The following is a 12,179-nucleotide window of genomic DNA, read 5'->3' as shown; positions in this document are numbered from 1 at the left end:
TGTAACGAATTCCTATACATAATTTATGTACATGCCTTGAGATGTCAAATCTCACACATGCTCACACCCTACTGAGGCATCCCATTCCCATAGAGTGAAGTATTTCGTGAACGAATACTTACAAAACCTTGGTTTCTAAAGAAACCTCTTCGTTTTGTTAAGTATTCGTTCACGAAATACTTCACTAGTCTATGGGATGTTCCTTTTGCTCCGCAAAGGGAAACATCCCAGAGTGAAGTATTGGTTAGTATTGGTTTCTAAAGAAACCTCTTCGTTTTTAACCATCCACACCCAAAACAGTGTGCACCCACAGTCCCACACAGACTTAAAACTTTAACATTTCTTTCCATTTCAATTTGTTGCTACCCATGCCATGTACTGTATATATTCAGTTATAGCCTCAAGTATAAGGCCTTCAAGATGATCATAGCCTTACAAGTCACTTTGCTGTCAAATTAAGAAAATGAGTTCATAAAAAGAACAAGAATCACATAATGTTTGGCGCAAATATGTTTTTATTATATTTGGAGGCCTGGAAATCCATCATTGTTCTTGCCATCTCGTCATCATGTACAGTAGTTTTCAATCATAAGTCATTTCATGGACTTATCGGTTACAGTGCGAAAAAAGTTGCAGCACTTTCTACCTCGCCTATTTAGACGGTACATTTCGGAAAAAATGAAAACCAAAGAGTTTTGATAAAAATCATGTGTGAGAGAGAGATGAAAATGTCTCACGTGTGTAACCATTAAATATGGTCAGCTCAACATACTGGTAGTTATGCATTTTAAAACAAACAACTGCCTTTGGTATGGGGGACAAGTGGAAAGTGGGCTTAAAGTCCCAAACCATTCATTTTACACACAATGCAGAATAACAAAATGAGAAGAAAACAGAAAAAGAGTGACATTACATTATGTCTACAGGGACAATTGCTAATAACCATCTTCCTATACCTGTGTGACTGTGGAGGGGCTTAGTTTTGTGCACGAAACAAGTTAATACTCACAATGATTTGATGACCGGTCACAGCCACAACAGTCATGTGACAGCATGGCTTAATCGTGCATTTACACGTCTCTGCTCGTCTTCGGACACTGAGATGATAGATACAAATATAGACTACGGTTTCTTAAACTCAAAATGGTCAAAGTCCTCTTGTTGACGTGCATTTGTCAAGTATTAAAACAACTGGGTTCCAAAGTGAGAGTGAAACTGTATCCCAGGCATGGACAAATGGTTGCAATTCTCAAAAAAAATAAGAAAAAAGTAAATGAAGGCGCTTTCAAAAAAGAAATACCAGTCTGCCATCCTGGCTTATTTTACTGTAGCAGTACAGACCGAGATTGAGAACTTGGCCCAAAAATCACAAGGCATAAAAACCTCTATAACAGAATGTTATATCTTGGCTGCTCAGATGGGAGGAGGGCGCCAGTGTGCCAGCAAACCATGCAACCTTTTATTACCAATGGCGCTAGTTAGACTTGGGTAAGATTGTTATTTGAATTACATTTCTATTATTGATTTAGGCTAAAACATTGGACCAGATCAGACCGTCACACAACATTTCCAATCCTCACATCTTGCACTTGAGGCAGTCCAAAAGCGATTGCTAAAACGTATCTCAAGTTACACCAATTAACAACTGACCCAAGCCTGGTCGCATTGCACGAGATATCAAGTGGACTTCGTGGGCCCTTCCCGGAGGCTTCTTAAAATCCTGGGGCTCAATTTAGCTGCCGAAGCCGAAGATGCCCTTGATATAGCCCGTCAGACCGCCCTTGCCCTTCTGCTCCACCTTGTCATCCAGCGGTGGGAAGGCCACATGGTTGAGCGCAAGGTCAAAGAACAGGGGCTTGCAGGGGATTGGCTGGAAGTCAGGAGGGAAGTGGACTAGATTGGGCTGCTTGCCTACTAAAGTAGGGTCAAGGTTGAAGGTCTCCAAATGGTCACTGAGGGGCTGAATAGATTAAGTGGAAATGAGAAAACGTGAGTCAATACCATCTGAGGTGATCATATTGTTACGCCATTTTAACTAACTGATCTCATTCTACAAATTAATACATTTGAAATTACTAATAATAATTATAAATAATTAAATAATGTTTCGCCCCTTTTTTACCTTGTTGTCTTTCACCTGTTGCTGGGATGGAACCTCAGCAGTCTCATCAGTGTCTAAAATAGAAACAGTTCACTTAGCATCACACTCAATAAACTTAACACACTTACGGTACTCATTACTTCAATTCTATAAATGTTTTGAATGTAAAAATGTTGATAGAAAACAAGAACATATATAAAGTGGTGGGCAGTTTCGGTGTGTACCAACCTAAAATGGCAGCAGCCTGAAGTGAATATTTTTCAGCGTTGACATCAGCAATAAGTTCCTGAACATCAGGGAGATCCTGTAGGGGCCATAAGAAACAGCAATCAAAAACTGCTGAAATATCAATGCCTTTAAAAAAGGAGAATTCCGGATTAATCTGATATTATTATTATATCCAATAATGAGTGGTACAGGTGAAATATTACATAACTATATCCAGAGCACAAAGAGCTCGTCCTTTACGGAAGCCCATTTGGGACAAAACACTGTGCAGCGTATTTGGTCATTATGTGTAGAAGAAAAAGATAAATAATTTTCGAGCGATCAAAAAAGTAAATTTAGTGCATGACACTGCTGCGGTGCCCTCTAGGCTCTGGATGGAGTTATGTAATTTTTCACCTGTAGTCCTGCACCACTCGGTATTGGATTTAACATCATTAAAAGGTAAGAAAATGGTTAATCCAGAATTTTCCTCCTCTAAATCATCCACAGTATGAGACCCTTTCACCAACTCGTATTCACTTATAATTTCTTTCAAATCTAATTACATGCTCCATTTATGTTCATAGCATTTACTCATCAATGGATGTAGTGTTGTGCTTTCATGCATTACACACACTAATGCAGAAAAACAAGCTTGGAAAGAAGAAAATGCAGGAGTATAGTAGGTGTACAATGTACGTGTTAGTTCTGCCTAATGTATGTGATGTGTGCGTTAGTGGGTCATGAACCTTCAGACTGTTGTTGAGGCTCTTGGCCTTAGACTGGACCTCACTGGCATGCTTCAGCACTCTCTCATACAACACCAGAGCCTCGCTCCACTTCTTCACCACCACGTAGGACTGGGCTATGAAGAAACACCTGCAAGGACAGAACCATCACACATTACATCTGCATCACTCACACATATCGTCGCTGTCCGGGAGAAACCAGACAACTGGTTACTTTTTTATTTTTCATAAATTAATGCTACTGAACAACCTTTATGGCTGTGTGTTGGTAAAAAAAAAAGAACATTGAACCAATGAGAAGTATTAAAAAGTGCTTCTGACAAAGCGTTTTACTGACCTGTAGGCCTTATAGACCAGTGTTTTACTGACCTGTAGGCCTTATAGACCAGCGTTCTACTGACCTGTAGGCCTTATAGACCAGCGTTCTACTGACCTGTAGGCCTTATAGACCAGCGTTTCACTGACCTGTAGGCCTTATAGACCAGCGTTTTACTGACCTGTAGGCCTTATAGACCAGCGTTTTACTGACCTAGGCTGTAGGCCTTATAGACCAGCGTTTTACTGACCTGTAGGCCTTATAGACCAGCGTTTTACTGACCTAGGCTGTAGGCCTTATAGACCAGCGTTTCACTGACCTGTAGGCCTTATAGACCAGCGTTTTAAGGGCCACCTCCTTCTGAAAGGTGGCGTCTTCCTCCAGTCCCTGCAGGGTGGACAGCTCAGCTAGACTCTGAATGAGAGGCATGGGGTTAGGGTGCAGGTACAGTAGGGATGGAGGGGTTAGGGTGCAGGTACAGTAGGGATGGAGGGGTGGAAGGAGGGGATTGGAGAACGGAGAGGGTGGAACGGAATGGGGAAGGGAAGCAGAGCGAGGAGACAGACAGGATGAAGTTGAGATTTATTACATTGCGACGAGGAAATGGCAGAATCAAACAAAGTAGAGTTCCTTATGGAACCGACCTGTTCTGACATTCCATATGTTGATCTGACCTCATCAAACCCTGTAGACTCGAGATACGCTCCATATATGGTCAGACCTCATCAAACCCTGTGCACTCAAGACCCTTTAGGGTGAGGTCGCTTCTCGCCATTAGGGCGTCATACTGGTTATAATTATTATAAGCATATTTACATTTATCCTGACAATTCCACTGTGTCATGCGTGTGTGGATGTGTACTATACCTGCAGGATGATGTCATACAGGCGGATGAGGTCCTGGGGGCGAGGGGTCCTCTTGTTGTCATCAGCTGGGGGCTCCTTCAGTTTAACCTGCAGGGTGTTGGCCATGCTCTCATTTCTCTTCACCACAGTACACAGCTTGATGTAGGTCAAGTAGCTGGTCGAGGAGAGAGAGAGAGATGTAAAAATAAAAGTTAACGGCCTAGATGTTTAATTTAAACCCTATGCTGCATACTTTGGTGCATCTCGAGAAGATAGTTGATTCTGTTATTGCAGATTGTTTGTGCAATTGTTCACCTGCATGTGTTGCCTGATGTTAACTTAAGTGGTATTTACCTGTGCAGGAACTGCAGGTTGGACACCTTGCTATTGTCTGGATCCCTCTCACGCTGCTTCTGCAAGACCAAATGGCACACATTTGTTTAAGTTAAGGTCCCCACACACCGAGCGCGTTTTTTGGATTTCTAGCTGCGTTTCTCCATCGGTTTTCCGAAAAACGTGCCCAGTGTGCAAGCACCTTTAGTTAAAGTATTTTCAGTATTTCCAGTTAGTCAGCAGACATCACGTAAACATCTTGTGAGCAAGCAATTCCCATCTGAAGAAAAGGAATCTCCGCACATGATAAACTGCTCTCCCGTCTTTTTTTATTTGAACCACAAGTGAATAACATTTCGCCCATGCACAAAACATTCACTTTTATCCCCAGTTTATTCCAATGAATTCCTCCCCACACATTTCTGTGTTGCCATTGCTGTTGTATCCCGTCAGTGAGGAGCCTCCACCGGAAGAATGTAGAGCCTCTGTCATACTCCTCCCGCCCAACACTCCTTGCTGACAGGTGCCACTTCAACCCGTAGGATTAACCCATTTTAGGCGGGAACCCCTTTTGGTGTTATGGTTACGTTATGCTTTAGCTATTTAAAAATAGCAGATCTACAAGCTCATAGCACGCCACAGAGTGGCGCGCTACGAGCTTGTAGGTCTGCTATTTTTTAAAAATCAAAGAACGACTGAAATAGAAACATAGCTTTTTCAGAAAACTGTCATTTTCAAACAGACATTTTTAGAATCTGATCTCAGGTCGGAATGGGTTAATTATCAATTGTCAATTATCGCCCTCCCCGTTCGGCTTCCCTCTCCCGAACACGGGCCAATTGTGTTGTAGATGCTCGACAAGGCTGGATGCACCACAGTGGATTTGAACCTACGACCTCCTCAGTGGTGCATATCCTACCTTTTCTCAGGCAACTCATCACCCATTAACCCTGATGACAACCAAACGTATTCCTCTTACCGCCTCTGCCTTGAGCTCCTCTCTCACAGTCTGGATGGTGTCTCTGCACTCCACCAGCAGAGTCTCGTACAGGTGCTCTTTGGTCTCTTCATTTGTTGCCTGTGTATTACAATATATCCAAAAGATGCATTAGTTACCAACTGCATGTGGGCCTTTTCTTCCGAAGATAAATTTGGCATATACATCCCAAATACATCAAACATTTTGCCGACTTGTCAGAGGTGGTGAGGCAGAGTGTGTAGATATTTTTCTTTTAACAATTGGCTTTTATCTGGTGTGTTTATTTCATCTCATTATTCATTATACATAAGTTTTGTGTATTGCATTTTGTTTATTCATCTTTCATGATTTGCCTCGTTACTTTGACCAGCTTTTATTTCCACTTTCATGTTTAGCCTGTGGAGTTGCATCTGATGTATGACTTTTACTATATAGTCTTACTGATTGGTTGAAAAGAAACTATACAAGTCACTGGCTGAATCCAACATCAAACTTTTAAATGAGACCCTTGGGGAGTTTAAATCTGACAAATACTTTCACCGTGGTTGGAGATCTTATCTGATAAACACGGAGACTTGGCACATAAGTTGGAATGTGACTGAGGCTGAGAGAAGGGGAGACATAAATATGTAGCTGAGCAAGTTGCTGATCCAATCCTGTACATGGCATCATGACTGGCTCTAGAGTTGTGTGAATGAGACAATTGTTCATCCTCACACTCCCCTATTATGTCTTCTGTCCATGAGAGAAGAGACAGAGCAGTCCTGCTGTAAACCAAATTGGGTCTATTGGAGTTCAATGTGTCAACAAAATAATTATATAGCAATGAATTATAGTTAAAATGTAGGAAAATAAGTTTGAAAAAGCTGTGATTTAATGTGAAGACAGTATGAAAATTATGAGATGATAAGAGTTTGAACAAAGTGGCACTTTGTTGGTTTTACTACAAATGTATTCATTTCTGTCCAGTCTTCGTTTACAAACGCGCAATATACATGTACCCATTATTAGGCAATCCCAATGTGCTGAATGGAGTGAGGAATGTTACGAGAAGATTCCACACTGTATAGTAATTAGTAATAGTTAAGTTATGCGGCCACCACACATCCACCCAGGGGATTACCCCCACTACGCCCTGATGACTGGGGCTGGGCCAACCCGTCAAGCATCTTTTTAAGTATGAGGGGAGGCAAGGGTGGTTAACAAGATGGGGAGGAGTAAACGGGCATTTAGCAGAGCCAGCCTACAGCCTTAAGGCTTTCTTAGTGTAAACTCAAGTGTTTGACAGTTAATAATTGAAGCCTAATTTTGATACTAACGCTTAACGCCATTGCCGTTGATTAATGGTAATTGCGCTTCGATCGATCGAGCCATAATGCTACTTGTGTTAGCCGGTTAGCTAGCTATGTTGTTAGCACAGCACTGGATCGTCCATTTTAGATCGTCGTCGCCATAATAATACATTCTATCAGTTTCTTTCAATCGCCTGTATCTCCTATTCCTTGTCCCAGATGGCATTTTGGTCAAAACAGCGTTTCTTTGACGGCACAGAGCCGGAGATGTGGAGCTCTCCAGTGTACAATCATGTAAACAAGGCCTCCCCAGGCTCCGTCGAGTTTGCTGGGATAAGCTACTTCCGGTAGACTGGAACTGTGGCTTTTTTTAAATAAGAGCTCGACTGGAAAAAATGCTGCCGTGAATTACATCCTAATTTTTCAATAAATGCCAGCGCTGAAAGGGTTAAGATGGATGGTCCATGATGAGTAACCGTTGATTCTCTACTCTATCAACTAAATTGAACATCACTGATCTTTGATGTGCTCACCGTCTGCAAATTGATTTTCATACGGCATTGAAATGAACTGAATGGCTTTCTTTGAAAATCAAACAAACCACAGAATGCTTGGAAATTAACAAGTATACTGTGTTATAGTGAGCTAAACATGCCAGAGCACTGGTATGTTCACTTAATATAGTTTGGTAACGGTAATCTTGAGTTCTCAAAATGTAGACATCTTAAAAATCTGGTTCACACAGGCAATATTCATTTGCAATATGGGGAGAAACTGTTGGATATTGTATGATTGACCGCGGTGCAATACAAAATAAAATCACACCCGTGTGAAGTGAGTGGTGCAACTCCGTGTGGGGGTGGGGGGGACGGAAGTTCCAGACCCACAGGTGCCGGCCCGATTCCGGCGAGCCGCCCCGCGTCCAAAACGGTTGAGAAATGACAGAGTTACCGTGTGGGGGTCCCTCTACTGTACTGTACTGGCACACCCGAAATCACCATATATACAGTTAATATGTGCGTGTGTGTTAGGTTGCGCACAGGTGGTGAAAAACAACCATGCTGTTTTCGTGCTCAGACTCACCTAGCCACCCACCCACATAGCTCCGTGAGGACTAAAAAACTGCATTTATTTATAAAGTCTGCCACAAATGCCACTGGCAGGTGAGTTGAAAAGCTACACATAAGCATCACAAAAGCCCATCCAAAACGGAAAGGCGTTTAGTAATGATTCTAATCTGTCCACAGAGACCTACTGGGTGTAGTCCCGTGCACATTGAAATGAACAGAATGCAGTCAGGCGGTGAGAGGGGCCACATGCCAGAGACCTGAGTAGATGGGTAGTGCGATAGGTGGGTGTGACAGGTGAGGTGTGTACTACATAGTAGTGTGCCTTCAGGCACAAGTGGGATGAGTGTACAGAGAGCCATTAGTGGATGTCATTGACTGTTTTTGAACAGGTGACAACTCAGGAGAATGCCACCTAGTGGAAGTGCTTGAGCACAATGTGTACGGAACAAGGTGTTGACAGGACATTGAGGACAACATTGGGTTGGTGAAGTCCACCTACTGGCTGTCTAAGAATCTATCCGTCTGTGTCCAGAGCTGATCTCGTAAACCCCTGGATCGATCTGTGCCAATTTCTTGTGCACACTGGTTTCAGTTAAAGTTTGAGGTCAAAATAAAATATTTGGGTATTAACAATGGTCAAGTTACGTAACCCTTAACACAACCAGACTGACCTGAGCAATGGCAGCCTCATTGTCTGCTAGGCCCAGGAGGAAGATGCGGGCCTTGTCAACCTTTACAGGCACTGAGCGATCTCGCCATTGTACCTCACTCATGGTGGCCGCCTGCTTGGCTCTCGTCTGGGTAATTAGAGCCTAGAAAAACATCACATATTGTCAACATGCAACACTGTATAGTGTATAGTGTACAAGGTAACAAAAACACATGGGGAAAGAATTTACATGTGCATACAGTATACTGAGAATTTAAAAGGTAAATAATAAAACAGTACTAAATCTAGTTTCTGACTGGCTGTCAGATTTTCCGGAATGGCCATGAGTGAACTCCGCCATGTCTATATTTTACAATATAATTCGGAACACGTTGGTGTACAAGTACATTATCGTTTACATATTTCCAGGTTGACAGCCTATCGTACCTCTAGTTTCTCAGCCATAAAATCTCCACCTCCCCCAGTCAGTCTCATTTGCATCAGGTCATTGATAGCATTCTGGTCACCTGCAAACAGACGAAAAAGATGCGAGTGAAGGATTTATTGTGATGTCATTGGGATGGATTGTGCATTTGTTTCCACCTGTTGAGTGAATGAGCAAAGTGATTGATTTTGTGCTTGCATTGCTCACCAATGTTGTATGCACAGTAGCGAATGTTGGGCGAGATTTCCTCCACACGCTGATGATACAGCACTGCCAGCTCCTCAGTGAAAGCGCTAGCAAGCTTCTCATAAATTGTCCTGATGAACATTGCACACAGGTAAACGGAGATGTTTACATTGACAAATAACATGACAGCCATATCTGCATGGCAAAGACCACAATTTCCATCATATTTTAAATGTATTTTCAATAGTTTGTGAATAAGAAACTACAGGAAACATCGGAAGTGGGGCCATTTTAAGCTGCCATCCATTCTAAAATATAGATAAATTGATGACAAAAATGAACACGGCAAAGACATGTCAAGACTCAAGACTGACTGCTGCAAAGTCAAAACTCACTTGCACTTGTTGAAGGCCTCCATGGCAGGCTTCCACTGCTGCAGCTCAAATTCCACCATGCCAGTCAGGTAGGAAGTGTAGGCCTGAAGCAAACCGCATTAATTTGTGATTAGTGGTACTCTTGCTTTCATATTTGAATGCAACATTCTCTTTTGGGGGTCCCTAGCACAAAACTGTCCAACGTCCAAATGTGACCAACTTAAGTACACAACCCAAACCTCTACCAAAGTTAAATTATGCTTTAAATAAGAACTGTTGTCTAGTTATTGACAGTTGACACATACTGTACAATTAAGGTAAATAGTAAATACACAAATTGTGTTTAATATTTCAGGGGACAAAAATGTATCAAGAACTTGTCCCAAAGTTGTATCAGGCTCATGTAAAGAACCCTGGCCCTTCCTTCCAGTCACCTGAGCCTCCAGCTTGGTCCTGGCATCTACACGGGGACTCTCACAGAGCTTTTCCAGCCTCTCGCCATGTTTGGCAGCCTTACGCAAGCGTCCCAGTAAGTGGAAGCGCTTACGAGGTTCCGTATTGGCTTCCTGCTTCAGCTGCATGGCATAACTCCATGCCCGCTCTGCCTCCATTAGAACAAGTAATAGGTACCTAAGCAGGGAAGAGTGGGATAAGATAGGATGGGTCACATGACTGAAGCACCAAAAGGCACACAACAAGGTTGTGTGGAAAATATTTACTAGTTCTGCCAGCATACATTCCTCACCTGCTGTCAGAAAGCATCTCAACTGTGATTTTCTTCCCAGTAAATTTGTGTCTGTTGCCCATTTTGAAGCCCAAGGTTTTGCGCAGACGGCGCAGTCTGCGGGAACAGTATCCTCTGGGAATAGTAACACAGAGAATTACTGCATTGTATTTTTTTAAACATTCTATTCTATTTCCCCCAAATGTACTATATGAACAATAAAGCTGCAAATCCATAAATAAGTATGTTAATACAATATAACCATTATCAAAACATAACTGAGGTGGTTTTAGTTTGTCGCCCTACTTTTCTATGAGCACAATGTATGTCCTGTGGTCGGGTTACGGGTAGGACCACTACAGGTTGTATTGCATGAAGAGCAAAAGTGCAATAATCTATATGAATATACCCTCTGAAATGTTGACACTCACGTGGGGACATAAAAGTTTACCGTTTACTTTAAATGTTAAAATGATCAACACGTTATGTTCTAAATGCCAAAAACAACGATTTAGCGGGTTGTAATTCAGTCTGCCTTAACATAAGGCTGCAGGCAATGTATTTGAGACTGTTTGCAACAGTAGAGGTAATGAAGATACAGTAGAAGGAATTAACCCCTACTAATCCTGGGATTAAAAAAGTTAACTAAATGTTGGTTCTAGAAGGCAGTGCGATCATGTTGTGCACCATGATGCTGAATTACGTTGACAAACAATTAAGTCACATCTTTGGTGGTTTTGGCCACAGCACAAACTCACCTATATCTCTGGTAGTCTCCATGCCTGAGGCCATGTTGCTGCTGGGAGTCCTTGATTATCTGCAGAACTGCAATTCACTGTTAAGGGAAAGCCTTGTACACAACATGCTTACTAGCCCCTCTCGGAACCCTCCGTAAAGCTTTTCAGTACCATTGGGTTCTGCTTGTAGGGCTACATGTCATGCTTAGTACTGTAGCAGTAGCACACACATCTGTAACCAAGCTCGAGTTTGTGGATGATAGACACTGTTCAGCAGCCATCAAAGGGGACTTGTCATCAAAACATTTGACACGTGGACACTTATATAGCTATATAGCATTGGAACAAGACTATTTTGATGTATTTAATCGAATTTTTACATTTTCATCAGATACATTTAGATTTAGTAAAAGTAAAAGTCAGGCTCGATTAAAATACATCTAAGGCATTAGTCTTGATCCAAGGCTAGTAGCTATACATGTAGACACATTCTTAGTTGACAAGATATATTGACAAGCTATTTGGGATACTCCTTTGGGCTAGGATACTCCATTCATAACGTAAGATGTAATCACATTACAGCACGCCTGTTACTCAAGCTACACTGAATGACTGACACGTCGCGTTGTTAGCCATCATCCTCTCTTGCTAAAGTTAGCCTATGAGCTACCGTTAAGCCACTATTGGACATAATATACTGAACAATGCAGCTTCTCTATGAGATTACATAGTGTTCAAAGGATACTTTCCAGTCCAAGACCTTCATTCTCTTTATTTTCGTCCAATGTGGCCAATTTAGCCTCGTTCTGCTTGTCTGCGGCCATTCTGCCCAGGTCCAGTCAGTAGCTCAGCTAAACTCAACTGCACAGATGCCCCGGAAGTACAGTAAATTAGGTTTTCCACGTCCTTCTAATCATAGGGACAGAAACTGACACAAGCCTACAGCGCCCCTTGTTGGCGACGTTTTTAACAGGAGATCCACATCCATTTCCCCATAAAGGCAATATGAATTTATAAATTAACTACATTACAACTCAAGAATAAAGAACTTTCATGTACACTCTAAGTTATGGGGGTACTTAAAATGGTGTCTAAAAAAACCTATACCCATGTACTCATAATGTGCCATAGTAAATGAAAAAACTAAATCTAAAATTAAGTCTTTGCCACA

At 42.0% G+C, this 12,179-nt stretch overlaps 1 protein-coding gene across 1 annotated transcript; it reads right to left on the bottom strand.

Annotated features, from left to right (window-relative positions):
- Positions 1-507: 507 nt before the first annotated feature.
- On the bottom strand, positions 508-11,884 carry srp68 (signal recognition particle 68). Its single transcript, XM_080759248.1, has 16 exons — positions 11,754-11,884; positions 11,030-11,096; positions 10,293-10,406; positions 9,982-10,177; positions 9,569-9,651; positions 9,195-9,304; positions 8,990-9,069; positions 8,565-8,705; positions 5,532-5,630; positions 4,574-4,632; positions 4,241-4,394; positions 3,693-3,787; positions 3,058-3,187; positions 2,330-2,405; positions 2,123-2,175; positions 508-1,960 (listed from the first exon to the last, which is right to left on the bottom strand). The coding sequence occupies exons 1-16, from the start codon at positions 11,830-11,832 to the stop codon at positions 1,733-1,735; spliced, it is 1,764 nt and encodes a 587-aa protein (XP_080615374.1). The 5' UTR covers positions 11,833-11,884; the 3' UTR covers positions 508-1,732.
- Positions 11,885-12,179: the final 295 nt, after the last annotated feature.

The sequence above is a fragment of the Protomyctophum bolini genome, assembly GCF_963924005.1.
Source record: "Protomyctophum bolini genome assembly, chromosome: 3".
NCBI classification, from domain to species: Eukaryota; Metazoa; Chordata; class Actinopteri; order Myctophiformes; family Myctophidae; genus Protomyctophum; species Protomyctophum bolini.
Note: the sequence above shows the minus strand (reverse complement) of the source record. Positions and strands in the feature narration are given on the sequence as shown.